At 38.8% G+C, this 22,636-nt stretch overlaps 1 protein-coding gene across 1 annotated transcript in view; it reads left to right on the top strand.

Moving 5' to 3' along the window:
* LOC132405256 (protein diaphanous homolog 1-like) overlaps positions 1 to 22,373 on the top strand; it is a 247,335-nt gene extending 224,962 nt beyond the window's left edge. Inside the window, exons 16-18 of the mRNA XM_059989940.1 lie at positions 1,490 to 2,128; positions 18,105 to 18,219; positions 22,270 to 22,373. Coding sequence (XP_059845923.1) covers positions 1,490 to 2,128; positions 18,105 to 18,219; positions 22,270 to 22,373 — 858 coding nt within the window. The remainder of the gene's footprint in view (positions 1 to 1,489; positions 2,129 to 18,104; positions 18,220 to 22,269) is intronic.
* Positions 22,374 to 22,636: the final 263 nt, after the last annotated feature.

Here is a 22,636-nt window from a genome sequence, read left to right as displayed (position 1 = left end):
TCTCTTTCTCCTTTCCCCCCCTCAATATAATCTCCCCCAGCCTTACCTTTCTTTCTCTTTTATTTCCCATAATTCTCCACCTTCCCCCTAGCCCATTTCCCTCCAGCCTATCACTTCCTAGCTCTCTATTTTATCTCTCCCCCTCGACCATCCCATGTTACTTCACTCCTGAGGAAGGGTTTCAGCCTGAAACGTTGTCACTACCTCCTCCCATAGATGCTGTCTGGCCTGCTGAGTTCTGCCAGCATTTTGTGTTTTTATTTATTTACAGCATCTGCAGATTCACTCGTGTTGACTTGGGTGAAAAGTTGGATCAGATAGAATTGTATGAGAAATGTCTTCATTCGGAGTTGCCGATCTGAATAATCACATCAAAAACATCTTGAAAGTTTCTTACTCTGGCAGTAAATCTGATCAGCCTCAATCACTGCACTGTAAACACTTTAAACAACTCTTTATAATGCTGTTTACATTGTAAATACATGCTGATATTTGTGTATTTATTCACATTTTATTCCATATCTGTGCTTTAGCTCTTTTTTATATAAATCATTATTATTTATAATAGTTGGGTGTTTGTTATACATCATGCCAATACACCCACAGCAAATTCAAATATGTGTAAATAGATGACAAATAAAGTTGATCCTTTCTCCTTAAATCCCATGTGCAATAAGAACTGGACTGGTTGCATTCAACTTATTGAGATATCACTTTCACATGGTGGTCCTCATATTTTTTCTATCAGATGGTTGAAGCGAGCGTTTCCTCTGTACCCCTTTCTGATATCTGCTGGACAGGACCAGGATCACTATTGTGAACAACGGCAGGAGTGTTATTCCCAGTGTGCTGTCTGGTATTTTATTTCCCTCTTGACATCACCACATTGGATTCTCTGGTCATTGTTTACTTGCTGTTTGTGGGAGCTTAATGTTTGCAAATCATTCACGTCCTTTCCAACATCACAACAGTGAAAAGTATGTCTGTTGCTGTACACTGTTTATTGTATTTTATTTAGAAGTACAGCATTGAACAGGCTCTTCTAGCCCAACAAGCTGCACCACTTAGCCCCTCCCCCGCCCCGATTTAACCCTAACCTAATCACAGAACAATTTACAGTGACCAACTAACTTACTAATAGATATGTCTTTGGACTGTGGGTGGAAACCCAAACACCTGGAGGAAACCCACGTGCACATAGGAAGGAACATGCAAATTCTCTTGTAGCAGGCGCTGAAACTGAATTCTATGCTCAGATGGCCTGAGCTGTATTAGCATTGTGTTAACTGCAACTGCATTAATTGCGACCATGGCACTTGTAAGAGATATGAAAGCTGTTTTTAAAATGCATGCTTTGACAGACAAACTAGGTATTACAGTGGTATTTATTTTGGGGGTTTCTTCACAGTGAAGTCCCTGCAAAGGTCATTCTGTATTCAGAATCATTGAATATTTCATTTCAATGCTCATGATCTTTTGTTTTACACAGATCACGCAATTATCCAAGGAACTGGAAGATGCCAAGACAGAGCTGGCCAATATTCCAAAACAACTGCCTGTTGAAGTTATTGTTCCACCACCTGAACCTCCTTTGCCAGGACAAGATTCGTCATCTTTGTCAGCAGGCCAAACGGGGATGCCTCCACCAGCTCCTCCGCTACCAGGCCAAGTTGAACCTCCCCCACCGCCTCCACTACCAGGACAAGTTGGACCTCCCCCTCCACCTCCACTACCGGGCCAAGTTGGACCTCCCCCTCCGCCTCCGCTACCGGGCCAAGTTGGACCTCCCCCTCCGCCTCCGCTACCGGGCCAAGTTGGACCTCCCCCACCGCCTCCGCTACCAGGCCAAGTTGGGCCTCCCCCACCGCCTCCGCTACCGGGCCAAGTTGGACCTCCCCCACCACCTCCGCTACCGGGCCTAGGAGGACCTCCACCACCACCTCCACTACCAGGCCTAGGAGGACCTCCACCACCACCACCACCTCCAGGATTACCTGGAATGGCTCCGCCACCACCTGGATTATTTGGCTTTTACGGTGCTCCAGCTGCCCCAGTTTTACCCTTCGGCTTGGAACCTAAGAAGGAATACAAGCCAGAAGTTCAACTCAAAAGGACAAACTGGCCAAAAGTAAGTGGATATTTTAAAACACGTTTTATTTAGAATTGAAGCAGCAGTTAGCATTTAATGATGCTTCAGTGGCAGGTAGTATAGATGCTGTGTTTTTATGTGCATATGACACGTTGGTATGAATTTTCTCTGTGCCAAGTGACTAATCATAGCAGTTTTGATTCCCTGTAATTCTAACTTCTTCAAATACAGTACTGATATCAAATCTTTCATCCTATATTCCATTTTGCGTTCCTCTTTCTCGGCTGTTATTTTTGCCTCTTGAAGACTTGACCCTGCTCTAACTGATCAGTTGACCACCAAACTTAATTTCTTTGGCCTTATGCCAGTTAGAACATGGAACAGTCCAGCCCAGGAGCAGGCCTTTTGGTCCACAGTGTTGTGTTTAACCAATTAAGTTAGTAATCAGATGACAAACGATCTAGTCCCTCTGTCTACGCAATGTTCATATCCTTTCATTTCCCTCACATTCATGTACTTATTGTTATGAACCCCATAACTGGGTCACTTACCAGCAAAGATAGAGGGGTCCGTTGAAGTCTGATGGTACTATTTTTAACAGTATTTATTGATAAAGGGGCACAAAATAAGATCAATGCAAACATACAGATAATATACGTCGTCAATATTAAATCTAAAAGCGCGGGTATAATAATACTCAATAAGAAATAGCTCTATCATTGTCTAGGGGATAATGTATTGTCCGATGGAAATATAAAAGTCACTGTTAGTTCGTTCAAGCTGCAGCGTTTTGGGTTTGATAGAGAGACTGGTTAAACTTGCCCTGTTCTTGGATGATGCCAATCCTTCGAGTCTTTTGGGAGTTGGTTTCCCCGTTGTTAGCTAAAAGCCGTTTTTCCGTGGCAGCTTCCGGGGCAAAATGGAACCAAACGCACGTGGTCTCGCACCGGCTTCCGCTATCACGGGATCGCTAGCGTTTCTTCTGGTGCGTCTGAGGGGCTGTTCCCACAGACCCTCTTTTATCCTGACCCACAGGGTCGCAGATGTCAATCAGGTTGGGGGTGATGCATTCCCTCCCTCAACCAGCCCACTTTGCCTGAGGGCTTCCACGTAGCACAGTATTGCAATACACAAGTTCGGCTTCAAGAGACAATGGCCGTGTCCCATAGCTTTATATCGCCAGGGAAACGAGACATTCCGCACTTTCCCTCTCATTTCCTGGGTCTCCTGACCCAAATCAATAGTGATCTTGCGATTCTCACAAAGGAGGGGGCTGCAGGCGTAACAGTATCTAAAAGTCTCTTAAAAGTCCCTAATTTATCTGCCTCTGAACTACCTAAGCACCCACCACTCTCTGTATTTTAAATAAACTTGCATCTCTTATGAAGTGACCCTCCCCCACGTTAAATGCACACATGCCCTCAGGTACTAGACATTTCAACCCTGGGGAGAAAGACATCATTAATTATTGCCTCCATTTGAACTTTACACACCCAGCTTTCAAATCCATACAATGTGAAAATCCAATCTTGAACTAACCATCTGAAGATGTTAAACTTAGTTTCCACCATCCTTTCCTATCTTTGAAAAATTTGCCATATCGTAAATCTGCCAAAGGGTTTCGGCCCAAGATGTCGACTGTACTCTATTCCTAGATGCTGCCTGGCCTGCTGAGTTCCTCCAGCATTTTGTGTGTTGCTCATAAATGTGAACCCATTTTCACCTTCTTATCTCATTTATATTACCTCTCTCAGATCTGGTTTCCTGCTTTGGCCTTTATTGAAGCCACAGATAACTGCTTTTCACCTTCTCTCTGACCTCCATTCAGGGTCCCAAACAGTCCTTCCAGGTGAGGCAATACTTCACCTGCACATCTGCTGGGGTCATCTATTGTGTTGGGTAGTCTTGATGCATCTCCACACATTGGTAAGAGCGTCGTAAATTGGTGAACACCTACATATCATCCACCACAAGCGCGACTTCCCGATGCAAAATAGTTTATTTTTAATTCTCATTCCCATTCTGACATGTCAATCCATGGCCTCTGCTTGTGCCAAGATGAGGCCACCCTCATCTTGGAGGAGAAACACCTTAAATATAATCTGAGTATCCTCCAATCTGATAGTATGAGTATCAATTTCTCCTTCTGGTGAGCAAGTTTTCCCTCTTTCCCCCTCCTCTATTCTCCACTCTGATCTTTTACTTCTTCTTGCCTGCCTATTTCTACCCTCGGGTCATCTCTTCCTTCTCTTTCTCCTATTGTCCACTCACCTATCAGCTTTTTTTCCCAGCCTTTCTCAACACACCAGCTTCACCTATCACATTCCAGCTAGCCTCTTACCCCTCCCTCACATTTTAATTCAGGCGTTCCCCTTTCCCTCTCAGTCCTGAAGAAGGCTTTCAGCATGAAACATCGATTGTTCACTCTTGTCCATAGATGCTGCCTGACCTGCTGAGTTCCTCCAGCATTTTGAGTATATCTTTATTATATATAAAACCCAAAGAATGGCTAATTCTCTCCCGATTTCTTCTTTTGTCAGCAGTGGTCCCAAAACAGCTGACAATCTACCCCGTTGATAGAAATGTCAACTTCAGAAAAGAAGCCATTCCATCCTTGGAGTGAGGACTGCTCCTCAGTATTGTCACAGCTGACCATCCCAATGGATGGAAGGGTGGAGATGTTTCTCTGCCAAGGGAGGTGCAAGGTGCAATCAACACGTACAAAAGCTGCATGAACTCAGTAGGTCGGGCAGCATCCGTTGACTGCACACTTCAACAGATGCTGCCCGACCTGCTGAGTTCATACAGCTTTTGTAAGTGTTGATTTGACCACAGCATCTGCAGTGTACTTTGTGAGGTGCAAGGTGCTCCTTGCCACTGCTAGCCTGCAGGTCACCCTTGGGCAAGGCGTAGCACATACTTAGCCCCGGTAATCAGGATCACTAGAAACCCTGGGAGCAAGTGGCATGGTCATATGAGCAGCTGGTGCATATCACAAGTCCTGGTTATGTGACCAGGCAGACAATCTCTGAAGAGTCACCCGTCATGTGAAGACATTACGCAGAAGAAAGTAATGGCAAGCTACTTCCTTAGAAAAATTTGCCAAGAACAATCATGGTCATGCAAGTATCACGATCACCAATGTCATGCGACACAGCACATAATTGATGAGTAACCATCCCAATTCAGTCCCTTGTTGCAGCTTTATCCCATATTTATCGACCCCTCTAAGCCTATGGAAAAGTATTGGTAACTGTTCCTGAAACGTAATGTATCTGTGGAATTCATTGTCATAGGAGGCTGTAGTGGCCAAGTTATTGGGTATATTTAAAGCCAATGTTGGTGGTTGCTTGATTGGTAAGGGCATCAAAGGCTATGGAGAGAAAGCAGGAGAATGCAGTCAAGAGGGAATATAAATCCATCATGTTTGAATGGTGGAGCAGATTTGAGGGCCAAATAGCCCAATTCTGTTGCTATATCTGTCTTGTCTATTAATTTGGCTTTGACTACTTCTTACAGTTGAGAATGCCACAGGTTACCCATTCTCTGGGAGAAGAAATTTCTCTTCATCACAGTTTTAAAAGCAAGGCTCTTATCCTTGGACAATGGTGCCCTGGTCCTGCTTTCCCTGCCCATTGGGAACCTCCATCCTGCATGTAGTCTGTCCAGTCCTTGTAAATATTTTGTAGGTTTCTATGAGATCCCTCTTACTCTTCTAAACTCTAATAAGCCTAATAGATCCAATCTGTCTTTATACATCAGTCCTGCCATCTTAGGAATCACTGTGGTAAATCTTTGCTGAACATCCTCCACAGCAGTAACATCTTTCCTCAATTCTAATAGCATTTCTGTTTACAGTCTGCATAATATTGCTCTTAAGAGATGCTGCAAATGCAAGAAATCCGAAGTATCACTTTCAGAATACCGGAGGCACTCACAAGTCGAGCAGCAGTTATGGAAGGAAATAAAGACTTTATGTTGAGACCCTTCCTCAGAAGGAATACTATTCTTTTTTTTTTTTGAAAACTTTTTTTATTGCATTTTTAAGTAGTTACAAAATGAAGTATGGAAAAAAAAATGTATATAACCCCTCCCCCCTAATTGCCCTATAGAAAAAAAAGAAAAAGAGAAAAAAAAAGAAAGAAAGATTGCCTGGTTGTTGGAAGATCTCCACATGCTCCATGGAATTCGTAATAACTTTAATATGTATATTTATTTCTTTCCCCAAATAACCAATTGTTTCATCTTCAGAGCATCTATAGATTTAATCCTGTCTTTTGTAAATAAGGGCTCCAAATTTTCAGAAATGTTTCATATTTATCTCTTAAATTATAAGTAATTTTTTCTAATGGAATACAACCATAGATTTCCTTCTTCCAAGAGTCTATACTTAAATATGTATCCGATTTCCAAGTAACTGCAATAGCTTTTTTGGCTACTGCCAGTGCAATTTTTATAAATTCTTTCTGGTATTTATTTAGTTTGAATTTTGGTTTTATCCCTTCAATATCACCTAATAAGAGTAATATTGGATTATGAGGAAATTGTGTTCCTGTAATTTGTTCCAGTAAAAGTCTTAAATTTGTCCAAAAAGGTTGAATTTTAGAACAAGACCATGTAGAATGTAAAAAAGTACCAGTTTCCTGGTTACATCGGAAACACTGATCCGATAAGTTTGGATTTAATTTATTTATTTTTTGTGGTGTAATATATAATTGATGTAGAAAATTATACTGCACTGACCAAACATTTATTGTATTTGTCATAACTATCAAGACATAGTGACCAATTTGTTTCTTCAATTTTAATATTCAAATCACTTTCCCATTTTTGTCTTGACTTATGGACTCCTTGTTTAATTGCCTGTTTTTGAATCAAATTATACATACAAGATATAAATTTTTTAATATTTCCTTTATGAATTAAAATTTCTATTTCATTAGGTTTCGGCAATAACATTGTTTGACCTAATTTTTCTCTTAAATAAGCCCTTAATTGAAAGTAACAAAATAATTTATTCTTTAATTGATCAAATGACATTAATATACCTCCTTCAAAACAATTCCCTATATATCTAATCCCTTTTTGAATCCAATTATATAAAAGTTGATTGTCCATTGTGAAAGGAATAAGTCTATTTTGAATTAAAGATCTCTTTGCTAATAAAGATTTTTTTGTCTCATCATCAACATTTATCTTATTCCATAAATCAATCAAATGTTTTAATATAGGAGATTCTTTCTTTTCCCATATCCATTTAGATTCCCATTTGTATATAAAATCTTCTGGTATGTTTTCTCCTATTTTATCTAGTTCTATTCTAACCCATGCCGGTTTATCTTTCTCGAAAAAAGATGCAATAAATCTAACTTGATTTGCTTTATAATAATTCTTAAAATTTGGAAGTTGTAATCCTCCTAGATCAAATTTCCATGTCAATTTTTCCAACGATATTCTTGACATCTTACCTTTCCAGAGAAATTTCCTCACATATTTGTTTAACTCTTGAAAAAACTTCTGGGGTAATTGTATTGGTAATGATTGAAATAAATATTGTAATCTAGGGAATATATTCATTTTTATAGTATTTACTCTACCTACTAATGTTATTAGTAATGCCATCCATTTATCAAGATCTTCCTGAATTTTTTTCAAAAGTGGTAAATAATTTAATTTGTATAAGTTTTTTATGCCGTTATCAACTCTTATACCTAAATATTTTATACCATTTGCTGGCCATCTAAATTGAGTTATTAATCGACATTGATTATAATCTCCTTTAGTAAGAGGTAAAATTTCACTTTTATCCCAATTTATTTTATAACCCGATATTTTCCCATATTCTTCTAATCTATAAGATAATTTGCGTAGTGAATGTAATGGATCTGTTAAATAAAGTAGAACATCATCAGCAAATAAGTTAATCTTGTATTCTTCCTGATTAACTCTGAAACCCTTAATATCTGGGTCCATTCTAATTAATTCAGCTAGTGGTTCTGTTGCCAACACAAAGCAGGTGATAATGGGCAACCTTGCCTAGTTGATCTTGTTAACTGAAATGATGTTGAAATTTGACCATTTGTCACTACTTTAGCTTTGGGATTAGTATTTAAGGTTTTAATCCATTTTATAAATGATGTTCCTAATCCATATTTTTCCAATACCTTAAATAAAAAATCCCATTCCAATCTATCAAATGCTTTTTCTGCATCTAAAGCAACTGCCACACTCATTTCCTCCCTCTTTTGCGCTAAATGGATTATACTAAATAACCGGGTTACATTATCTGCCGATTGTCTATTTTTGATAAATCCTGTTTGATCCATATGCACTAATTTTGGTAAGCATTTAGATAATCTATTAGATAAGATTTTTGCTATTATTTTATAATCGGTGTTTAATAAAGAAATAGGTCTATATGATGCTGGATTTTAAAAGGTCTCTATCTTTTTTTGGCAATACTATTAAAATAGCTGTTGAAAAAGATTCTGGAAGTTTATGCGTTCTTTCCGCTTGATATATTAACTCCATAAAAGGAGGAATTAATAAATCTTTAAACGTTTTATAAAATTCAGGTGGAAAACCATCTTCTCCTGGAGATTTATTACTTTGAAGTGATCCCAAAGCTTCCTCAACTTCCTTCAATGTAAAAGGCGTATCTAATCCCTTCTGTTCTTCTGTATTTAATTTTGGAAGAGTTATTTGTGATAAAAATTCTTCTATCTTAACATCATCATTCTTTGATTCTGATTTATATAACTCAGAATAAAAATTCTTAAAAGCCTCATTAATTTCTAGAGGCTTAGAAGTAATTTCATTCATTTTTGTTCGAATTGCATTTATTGTTTTGGAAATCTGATCTGTTTTTAACTGCCATGCAAGAACTTTATGTGATCTTTCACCTAGTTCATAATATCTCTGTTTAGTTATCATAATTGCTTTTTCTGTTCGATATGTCTGGAGTGTATTATATTCTAACTTCTTATTAATAAGTTGTCTTCGTTTTTCTTCTGTCATATTTCTTTGAGATTCTTTTTCTAATTTTATAATCTCTTTTTCCAATTGATCTATTTCTATCATATATTCCTTCTTAATTTTAGAAGTATAACTTATTATCTGGCCTCTCAAATATGCTTTCATTGCTTCCCACAATATAAATTTATCATCAACTGAATGTAAATTTGTATCTAAAAAGAACTGAATCTGCTTTTTCATAAAATCACAAAAATCTTGACGTTTTAGTAGAATTGAATTAAATCTCCATCTATAAATTGATTCTTCTTTATCTATCATTGTCATTGTCATTATTAAAGGAGAGTGATCAGACAATATTCTTGCTTTATATTCCACATTTTTCACTCTATCTTGAGTATTTGTTGATAATAGGAAAAAATCTATCCTTGAGTATGTTTTATGTCTATTTGAATAGAATGAATAATCCCTTTCTTTTGGATTGATACTTCTCCATATATCAATCAAATTTAAATCTTTCATCAATGATAGAGTTAATTTTGCTACTTTTGATTTTGTAATAGCCTTTGTTGATCTATCTAAAACTGGATCTAAACAAAAATTAAAATCTCCACCTATTAATATTTTATCATGTGCGTTAGCCAAATTCAAAAAGACCTCCTGTATAAATTTTACATCATTTTCATTTGGTGCATAAATATTCATAAGAGTCCATAGTTCTGAAAAAATTTGACAATGTATAATTAAATATCTTCCTGCCGAATCAGTTAATACATTTTGTATTTTAATTGGTAAATTTTTATTAACCAAAATTGCAACTCCTCTCGCCTTTGAGTTAAATGAAGCTGCAATAACATTTCCAACCCAGTCTCTTTTTAATTTCTGATGTTCTATATCCGTTAAATGAGTTTCTTGTAAGAAAGCTATATCTATTTTCATTTTTTTAATATATGTTAAAATTCTTTTTCTTTTTATTGGTCCATTAAGCCCATTAACATTAAAACTTAAAAAATTCAATAGATTAGTCATTATTTTTAATTATGTTACTCCAATCTATAATAATACCTAATCTTTCAACTTTCATTGTATCCTGGGAAATCTTTTTAGAAGTCTCCATGTTGCTATGCGTGTCCCCACCAATCATCCAGGCAAAAGAATAGAAGAAAAATAGAAAATAAAGAAAAAAACAAAATACCCCCCTACTAATGTTGTGAAAGAAAAAAACACAACATTACCCCCCTCTATTGTACGGGTCATGGCAATCGCCATGATTACACATGTGAATCCCGTAGTAACCGATTCAAAGCTCCCCAGCCCCCCCGCAACATAAAAAGTATATATATAAAAAAAACATACTATTCTCAGTATTATTTCTAAAATTTTACTTTTCTCCCTTATATCATCCTTAAGTGTCCATCAGTTCCATTCGCTATCTCTGTCTTCATCTTTAACCATTACATTTAAAAGTCTCTACGTTTAATTAGCAAAGAGATGGGAGTTTTTGTGCGAACACCTCCGTTTCTCGATAATCAGAAAAAAATCTTTTTCCCTCCTCCAAAAAAATTATCAGTGTTGCTGGGTGACGCATTAAAAACTTATAACCTTTTTTCCATAAAACATTTTTAGCTGGATTGAATTCTTTCTTTCTCTTCAGAAGGTTATAACTTATATCAGGATAAAAAAGAACTGGTTTCTCTGCTATCATCAATGGACCTTTTCTCCTTTTAGCACCTTGGGCAGCCGCCTTCAAAATCTTTTCTTTATCCTGGTATCTGAAACATCTTATCAAAATTGATCGCGGATTTTGATCATCTTGAGATCTTGGTCTTAAGGCTCTGTGCACCCTTTCAATCTCAATTGAAGTTTCTTCTCCCATTTCCAATTTTTCAGGAATTCATTTTTGAAAAAAATTTATTGGGTCTTCTCCTTCGGTACCTTCTTTAAGTCCAACAATTTTAATATTGTTGCGTCTACTAAAATTTTCGAGCTTATCAATTTTTCCCACGAGTTGTTTTCTTTCTGATGTCCAGGCATCATTATCATCTTCCATCTTCATTCTTCCATCCATTTCTTCCACTTTGACTTCCAAATCTATAATTTTCTTTTCCATTTTTTCCTGTTTCTTTGTCATTTTATCAAACATAGCCTCCATTTTTGTTATTTTTTCTTTAATTACTTTTAATGCATTTAATTTTTCTAATTTCTAATTTTTCTAATGCATTATTTGCCTCAAAGTCTTTTTTGTATTTTCAGAGGAACTTTCATCTCCATCTTCGTCTGATTTTTCCAGAGTCTCTCTCTCAGACTCACTTTCACTGTCGGTTTCAGTCGTTGCTGGGTTTTGTAGTTCTGGTTGCACTCGTTTGCACATGCTCGTTCCTTTACGCATGCACAGTTCTCGTTGATCCTTTCCTTTAGAAATGGCCGATGCTGCCGCGGTCTCCTGTTCTGTTTCACCGGTGGTGTGTTGTACCTGAGTCCGCGGTTCTTCGGTAGAAGTGGGCCTTGATTCTGTTCCAACTTGAGCGGTCTTCGCGGAAGTAGTTTTCTTCATCCTCTGTTTATGAGGCATAGCTTAAAACAATCCAGAGTAGTTTATGAGTAACCTGAAAAAAGTATTCATTGACTTTTCTTCACTTAAACATTAATTTATTAACTTTTTTACGGGAGGGCTGAGTTTCAGCGTCTCAATCCTACGTCATCACGTGACGTCCCCCGGAATACTGTTCTTGCTAGGTTCTGGTCTCATTGACAGGATCATAACCAAGAACTATATGCAATGTTTTTCCGTCTCTGAGCCATCCTATTATTTCTGGACGTCTCTAAGGATTTTTGCTTCATGGTTTGTCTTCCAAATCTATTGCTTCCTTTTGACCATTATCATTTGAATGTACTACAGTAGGATTCATGTGTGTCTGCAGATCATACCTGCCATAGTGCTTTGGCACCAAGCTGAATATGTTCACAGATCTCAAACTAGAGAAAATCTATACATGCTGGAAATCCAAGTAACACACACAAAATACTGGAGGAATTCAATAGGCCAGGGTCTCAGCCCGAAATGTTGACTTTTTTTTCCATAGGTACTGTTTAGCCTGCTGAGTCCCTCCATCATTTTGTGGATGTTTCACAGATTTGATCTGTCCTATCACCAGAGAGTTGCCAGCTCAGGTCATCTGTAGTTGAAACTCTCCTCCAGGGCTTTTACTTCTACACCTGATTTTATTAATAAATATCTGGTTGTCTGTTCATCTTTAAGCTAATGTTCTTTTGTGCTTACTTAAAACTACATCCTACCTAATTTAAAGCCTCATTCGCCCAGCGCCTGTGTTGCTGTGACATTCTGCCGCTTGCCCACAAGCTACTTGATTTTAAAGTGCTTGCTCTTGTTTTCAAGTCCTTCTATAAATCTGTAGATTTCTTTTATCCCATCTATGTAATCTCATCATTCCACACCATAACTCCTTTAGTTTTTTTTGGTGTCTAGTGACTATACTCTACTTTATCCTTCCCTAAAGGGTAGAACATGGTTACGCGCGGAGTGAACTGAAATCCATTTTTACATTCTGCCTTCAACAAGGTTGGGAAGTGTTAGGTTTGGAAGTAGCATGTCATGACTCCAGATAAAAATAAAACCATTTACAGACATCAATAACTAATTTAAAGTAAACACTTTGTGCTAATGAAGAACAATCAAAGAATAAATATTGCAGCCTTCTTCATTTTTCAAATCAAGCTAATGCTTCGATAGGTGATGAAAAAAAACATGCACTGCTTACCGTCATTAGCTGGGACATGGAATGTAAGAGCAAGGAAGTTGTGATGCAGCTTTATAAGATATTGGTTGGGACAAATCTGGAGTATTAAAACATAGAACAGTACAGCTCAGCAGAGGCCCTTCGGCCCATGATGTTGTACTGACCTTTTAACTTACTCCAAGATAAATCTAACCCTTCCCTCCCACATAGCCCTTTGTTTTTCATCTTCCATGTGCCTCTCTAAAAGTCTCTTAAATGTCTCTAATACATCTGCCTCTACCACCACCACTGGCAGTGAGTTCCCTGCACCCGTCACTCATTGCGTAAAAAAAAAAAGAAAATTACCTCTGACATCTCACCTCTACTTTCCTCCAGTATTATGCTCTCTGGTATTAGCCATTTTCATCCTGGGACAAAGGTGTTGGCTGTTCACTCTATCAATCTCTTTACCATTTTCTGCATCTGTAAGTACAAGATAATTAGATTTTCTTTTTGGTCTAATGCTGAAATCAACTGGGGACAGCATTGCAAGTTAATGTTTTTTAAACTAAAACTCGCTATATGAGCAAACTGTGTGAAATATGCAGTAAGTTCCCAGGTGCATGGCATACTCAGGTGGAGGTGGGGGGTTGTCCCTATGCTGATACATCTATGTTTCAAATATCTCTCTCCATTATCTAACAGTTCTCTCCAATATCAAGCATTTTCAAGTAGATAGTCTCTCACTTATCTGCATTTTATTCCTCCATTTTGACTATTCACTTAGCTTGTCTGTCATGATCATTGTCCTCATCATCACTGTACACATTCCCACTTGGTTTTGGATCATCAGTGAACATGAAAATATTACCTTTGGTCTTCTTGGCCAAGTCATCAATATGGGTCCCAGGCACTATTCCTGTTGGACCCCACATATCACAGCCTACTAACCAGAAAAGACCTTGTTTTATTCCTACTTGATTTTCTATTAGTTTGCCAACTCTCAAAATTCACGCATAGTTGTGTAGCAGTTAGTGTAAGGCGTTAACAGCACCAGCGATCGGAAGGTCGGGATTCATTTCCAGTTGCTGTCTGTAAGGCATTTGAACATTCTCCCCATGACTTTGTAGGTATCCTCCGGGTGCTCCATTTTCCTCCCACATTCCCGTGAAGAATGGGTTAGGGTTATTAGTGTTGAGGCCACGTGATGTTGGCACAGGAAGCATGGTAACACTTGCAGACTGCTCCCATCGCATATTTGGTCTGTGTTGCTTGCTGACACAAATGACACATTTCACTGTATATTTCAATGTACATGTGTTAAATAAAGCTAATTGTTTAATGTTATATTAGCTCCAGTTCCATGTGCAGTAATGTGATTCAGCAAGTGCTCTGTAAGACTCCTGAGACCCTTGTGAAACCTAAATGCTCACCTTCCATACTCACCTCCTCTATTAGAGATATCCTCAAAGAATTCCAATGAATCTGTGTTGAACTGACTCCATGATATTCTGATTTTCAAAATAACTACAGCTGATGGAATTCTGAGATAAAAATCAAAAGTTCCTAGAACAATAAGCATGTCAAGTAGCAGCTCTGGAATGAAAAGCAGACTGAAATATAACTAACACTTTTTTTTTCCATGAATGTTGCCTAACATGTAAAATGTATTATTTTCCAGGCCTGGCTTTGAACATAAATCAGAGTCTAAGTGATATTTAAATTTTAATACTGTAAAATATAATAAATTACTGGATCTGTAACTCATGGAGGAATTAACTTGAGGAAAATGATAATAAGAGTTAATAGCTTGCAGGAACTCTGGTCATTAAAGATAATCAATAATGTTTAAGATATTATGGAATACTTATTATTGAGTCTGTATAATGGTTCATATTTTTAATAGATACTGAAATATTTATTGTAGAATTCAGAGTTTTCTGGAAGGTGTGGAAGATTTCGTTCACTTAGTTGGTAAAGCAAGGAAATATAAGAAAAACTGGGACTTCAGCAAAACGCTTGTGCTAATAATAAAGTAGGATTGCTCCTTAATGTCTATACTTTATAATTGAATAAGTTTAGTTCTTGCTTTTACCTTCTACCTTTTGTTACTCTCCAAGAATCAAAATCAAGTTTATTATTATTACAGAGTAAATTTTCAAGGTTCTCCCCGGGACTGGAGGACCTGAGTTATCAGGAAAGATTGAATAACTTAGGACTTAATTCCTTGCAATGTAGACAATTGGGGGGAGATTTGATAGAGGTGTACTGAATTATGAGGGGTATAGATCGGTAAAATTTAACATCCTAAACCAGCGTGGTGGTGTTATATCTCCCTCTCGCTGTGAAAATGGGGGACACCTCCCTCTCCCTTATTAGGGAGAGAGAGAACCTGTGGGTTGCCAAATGCCAGATGAAATGTGATAGCCTTTGGGGTAACTGCAAGATCTGTGTCTTTGCTATCGCCTAGCTCACGCTTGTGCTGAGTAGCGGGTGCGCTTTTTTTTTGCCGGTGGCGGGTATTGTTGCTCACTGCCGCTTACGCATGGGGGGGACTGGCAGGAGACTTTGAGGTTCTCACGTTTAACTGTTGTTCATTCTTTGTGGCACTTCTGTGTTTTTGTGGATGTTTTGTGAAGAAAAAGCATTTCAGGATGAATATTGTATACATTACTCTGACATTAAATTGAACTTTTGAACGTTTGAAATGTAAGCAGGCTTTTTCCACGGATACTGGGTGGGGCTACAATCAGGGAACATATGTTAAGGGTGAAAGGTGAAAAGTTTAAGTGGAACATGAGGGGAAACTTCTTCACTCAAAGAGTGGTGAGTGTGTGTAATGAGCAGCCCATCCATGAGAAACATGGATGGGAGGGGTTTGGAGGACTGTGGTCCTGGTGCAGGTCAATGGGAGTAGGCAGTTTAAATGGTTTGGCACAGTCTAGATGGACCAAAGACCTTGTACTTCGTTGTTTTGTGCCAGCAGTATAGTGCAAAAACATAAAATTGCTACAAATTACAAAATAAATAGGGCAAAAAAACTAATAATTGGGAAGGTGATCATGGACCACTCAGAAAACAGATGGCAGAGGGAAAGGACCTGTTCCTAAATCATTGAGTGTGTGTCTTCAGTCACCTGTACCTTCTCCCTGATGGTAGTAATGAGAAGAAGGCATGTCCTGGATGGTGAAGGTCCTCAGTATTGGATGTCTCCGCCTCAAGGCACTGCCTCTTGAAGGCCTCCTTAATGGTGAGGAAGATTGTCCCCATGATGAAGCTGACTGAGGATGTAAACCCTCTGCAGTCTTTTGCAATCCTGTACGTTGGAGGCTGCATACTTCAATATGAGGCTTCACCCCGGTGAAGGCACAATACAGGACTACTTGCATGCCAAATACCATAAGCAGCAAGCAATAGATAGCTAAGTGGTCCCACAGCCAACGGATCTGATCTAAGCTATGTAGTCCTGCTATGAATGGCAGTGGGCAATCGAACAACTCACTGGAGGAGAAGGCTCAACAGATATCCCCAACTTCAATGATAGAGGAGCCCACCATACCCATGCAAAAGATAAGGCTGAGGCATTTGCAACAAACCTCAGTCAGAAGTGCCGAGTAGATGATCCAGCCCAGCTCCCTCCAGAAGTCCCCAGTACGCAACCAATCCAATTCACTCCATGTGATTTCAAGAAATGGCTGAAAGCACTAGATATTGCGAAGGCTATGGACCCAGACAAAATCCCGGCAATAGTCCTGAAGACATGCTCCAGAACTTGCTGCGCCGCTAGCCAAGCTGTTCCAGTACAGCTACAACACTGGCATCTACCCGGTAATGTGAAAAATTGCCCAGGTATATCTTATACAGAAGAAACAGGATAAGTCCCACCCAGCCAATTACTGCACTATCATCCTTCTCTCAAGCATCAGCAAAGTAATGGAAAGGGTCATCAACAATGCAATCATGCAGCACCTACTCGGCAATAATCTGCTTATGGATGCCAGGTTCGGGTTCTGTCCAGGCCACGTGAGGTGAGAGTGATGGCCCTCGATGTTAAAGCAGCATTTGACTAAGTAAGGGATCAAAGTGCCCAGCTAATATGGAGTCAATAGAAATTAGGGGGAAAACCCTCCATTGGTTGGAATCATACTTGACACAAAGGAAGATGGTTGTGGTGGTTGAAAGTCAATCTATCTATATCTTCCTCAGGACATCACTGCAGGAGTTCCTCAGGAAAGTGACCTCGCACCAACCATCATCAATGACCTTACTTTCGACATAAGCACAGAAGTGGGGATGTTCGCAAATGACTGCACAATGTTCTGCAACATTCCTGTCTCCTCAGATAGTGAAGCAGTTTATACCCAAATACAGCAGGATCTGGATGATATCCAGGCTTGGGCTGACAAGTGGCAAGTAACATTCGAGCCACGCAAGTGCTAATCAAAGGCTATCTCCAACAAGAGAGGCTCTAACCATAGTTCCTTGACATTCATTGGCATCACTATCACTGAATCCCATACTATCAACATCTCGGGGGTTTCCATTGACAGGAAACTGAACTGGTCTAGCCATATAAACATTGTGGCTACCAGAGCAGCGTGTAACTCACATCCCAACGCCCCAAAGCCTGTCCACAATCTACAAGGCTCAGGTCAGGATTGTAATGGAATATGTGCCACTCACCCAGATGAGTGCAGCTCCATCAACACTCAAGAAGCAACTTCCACAACATCCAATCCCTCCACCATGGATGAACATTTGCATCAGTGTGCACTATCTACAAGATGCACTGCAACAACACACCAGAGTTCCTAAGGCAGCACCTTCCAGACCCACGACCACCACCATCTGGAAGGATGAGAACAACAGATACCTGGGAGCACCACCACCTGGAAATTCCCCTCCAAGTCACTCACCATCCTGACGTGGAAACATATCGCCTTTCCTTCATTGTCACTGTGTCAAAATCATAGAATTCCCTCCCTAACATCACTGAAGGAGTACCTGCACCTCAGGGATTGCATCGGTTTAAGAAGGCAGCTCATCACCACCTTCTTGAAGTAACTAAGAATGGGCAATAAATGCTGGCTTGCCTGGCAATGCCTACATCCCATAAATGAATAAATAAAACAATCCCCAGCTGTAATGCAACCAGTCAGAATGCTCTCTACTGGATATCTATAGAGATTTGCAAGATTAGTTTAATTGAATTCTCTGATTTATATTTCTACTTAGCAATTATTGTTATCTGATTTTTTTCCTTTCATATTTTCAACTATGTTATTCCTCATTTGTTTCTCTTTCAGCTTGGGCCGAAAGATTTAACAGAAAAGTGTTTCTGGGTCAAAGTGAGGGAGGACAAGTATGAGAATAAAGAACTGTTTGCAAAACTCACTCTTGCATTCTCCGCCCAGACTAAGTGTAAGTTACTGATAATGTTTTGATTAATTTGATTTTCCTTAACTGTGATTTGAATTTAATCCAGTTAAATTTATGATAAACAAACTTAAGTTTGGCCAAACTGAATTTCAAGAACAATTTCTAGACCTATACAAGACATCAAGTTCTTAGAAGAATTGCGATTCAGGTCAGGAGTTGTTGAGAATGAAAAGTTGGTCTCCTTGAGAAGAAATTTCTTCAAACCTAATGTTTTCAAATTCTTTCATTAATACTAGATATTGGAATTTTTGATGCACGAGTATAAGATACAAATCTTTAAATTAAGGAAGCTAAGGTACTCCTTATTCCTTTCCTTTCTTAGACCATATTTAACCCCAACCTAATCACAAGGCAATTTCCAATGACCAATTAGGCAACTAACCGGTATGTCTTTGGACTGTGGGGCGGGGGGGGGGGGAGGGGGGGGAACAGGAGTACCTGGAGGAAACCCATGCGGTCACAGAGAAAACCTTTCCAAGGTCGCCGGAATTGAACTCTGAACTCAGTAACACCCCTAGTTATAATAGTATAATTACAAGCACTACATTAGCATGACGCCCCAATGTTTTATCTTCACTAAAGTTTCAAACTCTACTGGGAAGGTTTGACTTTGTTAGCGTTGTCCTTTAATTACTATCTGATGTAAATGTTATTATTATGTGCTTGCTGCCAAAGGTCCTTAAACTTCTCTACCATACCTGAATTATTAAGCAAGATAACTAGTCTGATTAAGTCTTTCTAAATTAAAAGATGAATCATGCACACTCAACAGTAGAACTGGCATTCAGAAAATGATCCATTTGAGGACCCAGTTCATATTTGCTGCATGCATCTTGAACTGATTTTGGGAGCCACAGCACTAGTGGTAATAAAAAAGTGTATTCCTTTATTTCACTGGGACAATACAGATGATTCCAACTTCAATCTGTAGTTTGTTCAACCATTAATATTACTACATTTTTGTTCATCTTATCTTCCTGTTGAAATTTTATAAGTCACTGTATACTTGATGTGTATTGTCCGTGTGGGACAGGCTGAGATAAGACCTTAAGACATAGGAACAGAATTAGGCCATTTAGCTCATTGAGTCTGTTTCGCCATTCATCATGGCAGATTTATTATCCCACTCAGCCGTAGTCTCCATCTACATCCGTTCGTTCCTTATGTGTGCTGTCATATGACATTGGCAGTCATGGTTTTTCCACGACCATGATTGTTCTTGGCAAATTTTTCTACAGAACTGGCTTTTCATTGCCGCCTCTGGGCAGTGTCTTTACTAGATGGGTAACCCCAGCCATCATCAATACTCTTCAGAGATTGTCTGCTGTCATCAGTTGTCACATAACCAGTGCTTGTGATATGCACCAGCTGCTCATACAGTCATCTACCACTGATCTCATGGCTTCACATGAACCTGATCAGGGGGGTAAACAGGTGCTGCACCTGCCCAAGGGTGACCTACTGGCGAGCGGAGGGAAGGGGCACCTTACACCTCCTTTGGTAGAGATGTAGACCTTGCCACTGTCCATCTGCATTAGAATTTCCAAATTTCCATCAGACCAGCTGATGCAGTCTTATTTATTTATTTATTGAAATGAATGGGAATGAGGTCAGGGTGTATAAACTGACAGTACAAATTCATGGAGAGGAACTTAATAATATTGTGTACAAAGTCCAAGTCTAAGTACTTCAAAGGATGATTCCACTTTGTGCTCTGAATTTGCTTTCTTACACTTGAATCTGCCATAATAAGACGATAAGATAATGGAGCGCAATTAGGCCATTTGGCCCATTGAGTCCACACCACCATTTCATCAAGGCTGATCCAATTTTCCTCTCAGCCACACATGTTCTGCCTGTTTCATTCTTGCTCATCTTCCAAGTCAGTAAATCCATCTCTTCTTACATCCATCTTAGAATTAATATTTTTTTCAGCAAATTGCTTTAGTGAGAAAACTACACGCTAAATAAATCATGAGCTCAGTAATGGAACCATCTTGATGGTGCGTTTTAAACTGCTATCCAGTTTGAAGAAGTTCCATTTTCAATTGAAGCAGGAAGACCGTAATGCATTCTTGCATCATAGTTAATTTATTTAGTAATTACTTGCACCATAAAACCTTTGCAACTAAAGTATTATCTCACTGTAGCACTGAAGTGCTGTCTTCTCCGCATTATGTTCAATTGCTTAGGTACTAAAAAGTGAAATGTGTCACAATTCTGCTAGTGTCCCTCACCTCCTCTCTTCTCTTGGCTTCATCTGCCCATTATCCATCTCCCCTTAGTTCACCAATCACCTACCAGCCCCTATCCCGCCACACTTCCTCTCCTCTTCATTGTGGCTGAATTTCCTCTTTGCTCTCAATCCTAAAGCATGCTATTGACCCAAAACATTTGCAAATCCTTTCCCCCCTACAGCTGTTGCTTAACTGAATTGCTCTCATTATTAAACAAAACCACTGCTGTCCTTTAAGCCACTTAACAAACTCAAAAGCACATATCACAAGTGGAATACATATCCAGTACCTCTAACAGGCACTCCTTCCTTCCCACTGGTATCTGGTGGTAAAGTGTACCTGTTCATTGTGCAATAGCAAGTCTCCAAGGTGTTTTTTTTTGTCAGCACCTCCCAAGTCTACTCTGCCTGGATATAAGCAAAGACAATAGGCATACAGGACCAAGTTCATATTCTCTTCCACAGTATGCCAACTTGGAAATGTATTGACCATCCTTTTATCAACTGATTAAAATCCTACAATATCCTTTCTATGTCGCACATGCAAAATTCTTTCCATATTTCCTTATTATATAGAAGCAGATTATTCGTCAAGCCCATACAGCTCACAGAACCATCCATTCCCAAAGATGAGTGTATTTTCATACGCACAAGTGCAATGAAAACTTGCATGCGGCACCATTTTAGATTGCATCAGATAACCAGCGTTCACAAGAAGAATGTACTTTAAACAAATAAGTACAGAATTTTTACAAGAAAGAAAACAGAACAAAATAATCCATTGTCTGGTAAAGTGGTCATAGTTCTGTTTCACTGAGGTAGTGATTCATATTATGCTGGTTGGTATAAGAATCACTGATTTCCCCTGTAACCTCTTCAAGTTCTCTGGTTTCCTCCCACAGTCCAAAGACGTTCTGGTTAATAGGTTAATTGGGCATTGTAAACTGTCCTGTGATTAAGATAGGTTTAAATTGGTGGGTTGCTGGATGGCTCAGCTTGTTGGGCCAGAAGGCCTGTTCCACACTAAACACAAGAGGAACTCAGCAAGCCAACACTATCTGTGGAGAGAAATGAACTGTCAATGTTTCAAGCTGAGAGGTTTTTCTTTGTTGCAAAGTACTATAGGTGCAATACTCATGTCCTGGGTACACAACCAACATTTCACTTATAGCATTTAACCCAAGGATAGTGATCCCTTTATTCTTTATCCGACCTTGGGGTTCAGCTACTGATTGAAGCTTCCTTCTTGCAGCTGGACATGTTATCCAAACCCTGAAATAAATTCCTCTTACTTCTTCATAGGCCAGGATGGTGTATGGCATTCTTAATTTCCCTGCAGAGGTGATGGACTATCCCTCAATTGACAAATTGTTTGTCTAGTAGAAAAGATTGCTTGGTCACTCCAGCATGCATTATAAATCACATAGTGTGAGTTAGATGACGTGAAAGAAAGATGGGGTAGACATTTAATAACTTGAGTAAATAGATTTTCATTTTATGATAATTCATCAGTTTTGGCTGTTTGCACTAATGTTAGCGAGCAAGTTGCCATATTGTTAAATTAAATTTATAACTTGTTCTACTGGCTTTTTGAATTCTGTTTCTAGATTCATAACCATCACAATATTACACTGATGATGGGCAAAATCTTCCACAGAGACTATACATTGGTAAAATCCAGTTCCTAGTAATGATACTATGCAGATTGAATGTACTATAGCAACAGCGTTCTATCCTGACACTGACTTTGTTTTTTCTTTTCTCCATTTGCAATTCTCTACTGATGAATCATGCAGCTCGTAAAGGTAAGCCAAATGTTTTCTTTTTCAAAACCTGTTCTGAGATTCTTTCTGATCCTTCAGTGATGCTGGATTGGATGTTGAAATTCCTTGAAGAGTAAAATCTTTTCTAAATGGAACACTGTTTAGAAGACATACCCACTAACCGATATATCATTTTGCTTGACTAATTTGCCTTTACTGAATGTGTTATGAGGAAGGATTTAAAAGAATAATGAACCTACAAACAGTTCAGAATAGAACCAGTTGGATTGAACAAATGTTGCTAAAAAGCTTTGCATTATACTTTTCCTAACTTGGTCTGGTACCGAGTTAGCAAAAAAGAGGGTAAGTTCTGATAGTTTCCTTTGCCTACCAGAGATTA

This window comes from Hypanus sabinus, chromosome 15 (genome assembly GCF_030144855.1).
Source record: "Hypanus sabinus isolate sHypSab1 chromosome 15, sHypSab1.hap1, whole genome shotgun sequence".
Classification (NCBI taxonomy): domain Eukaryota; kingdom Metazoa; phylum Chordata; class Chondrichthyes; order Myliobatiformes; family Dasyatidae; genus Hypanus; species Hypanus sabinus.
This window is presented reverse-complemented; position numbering and strand designations above follow the sequence as displayed.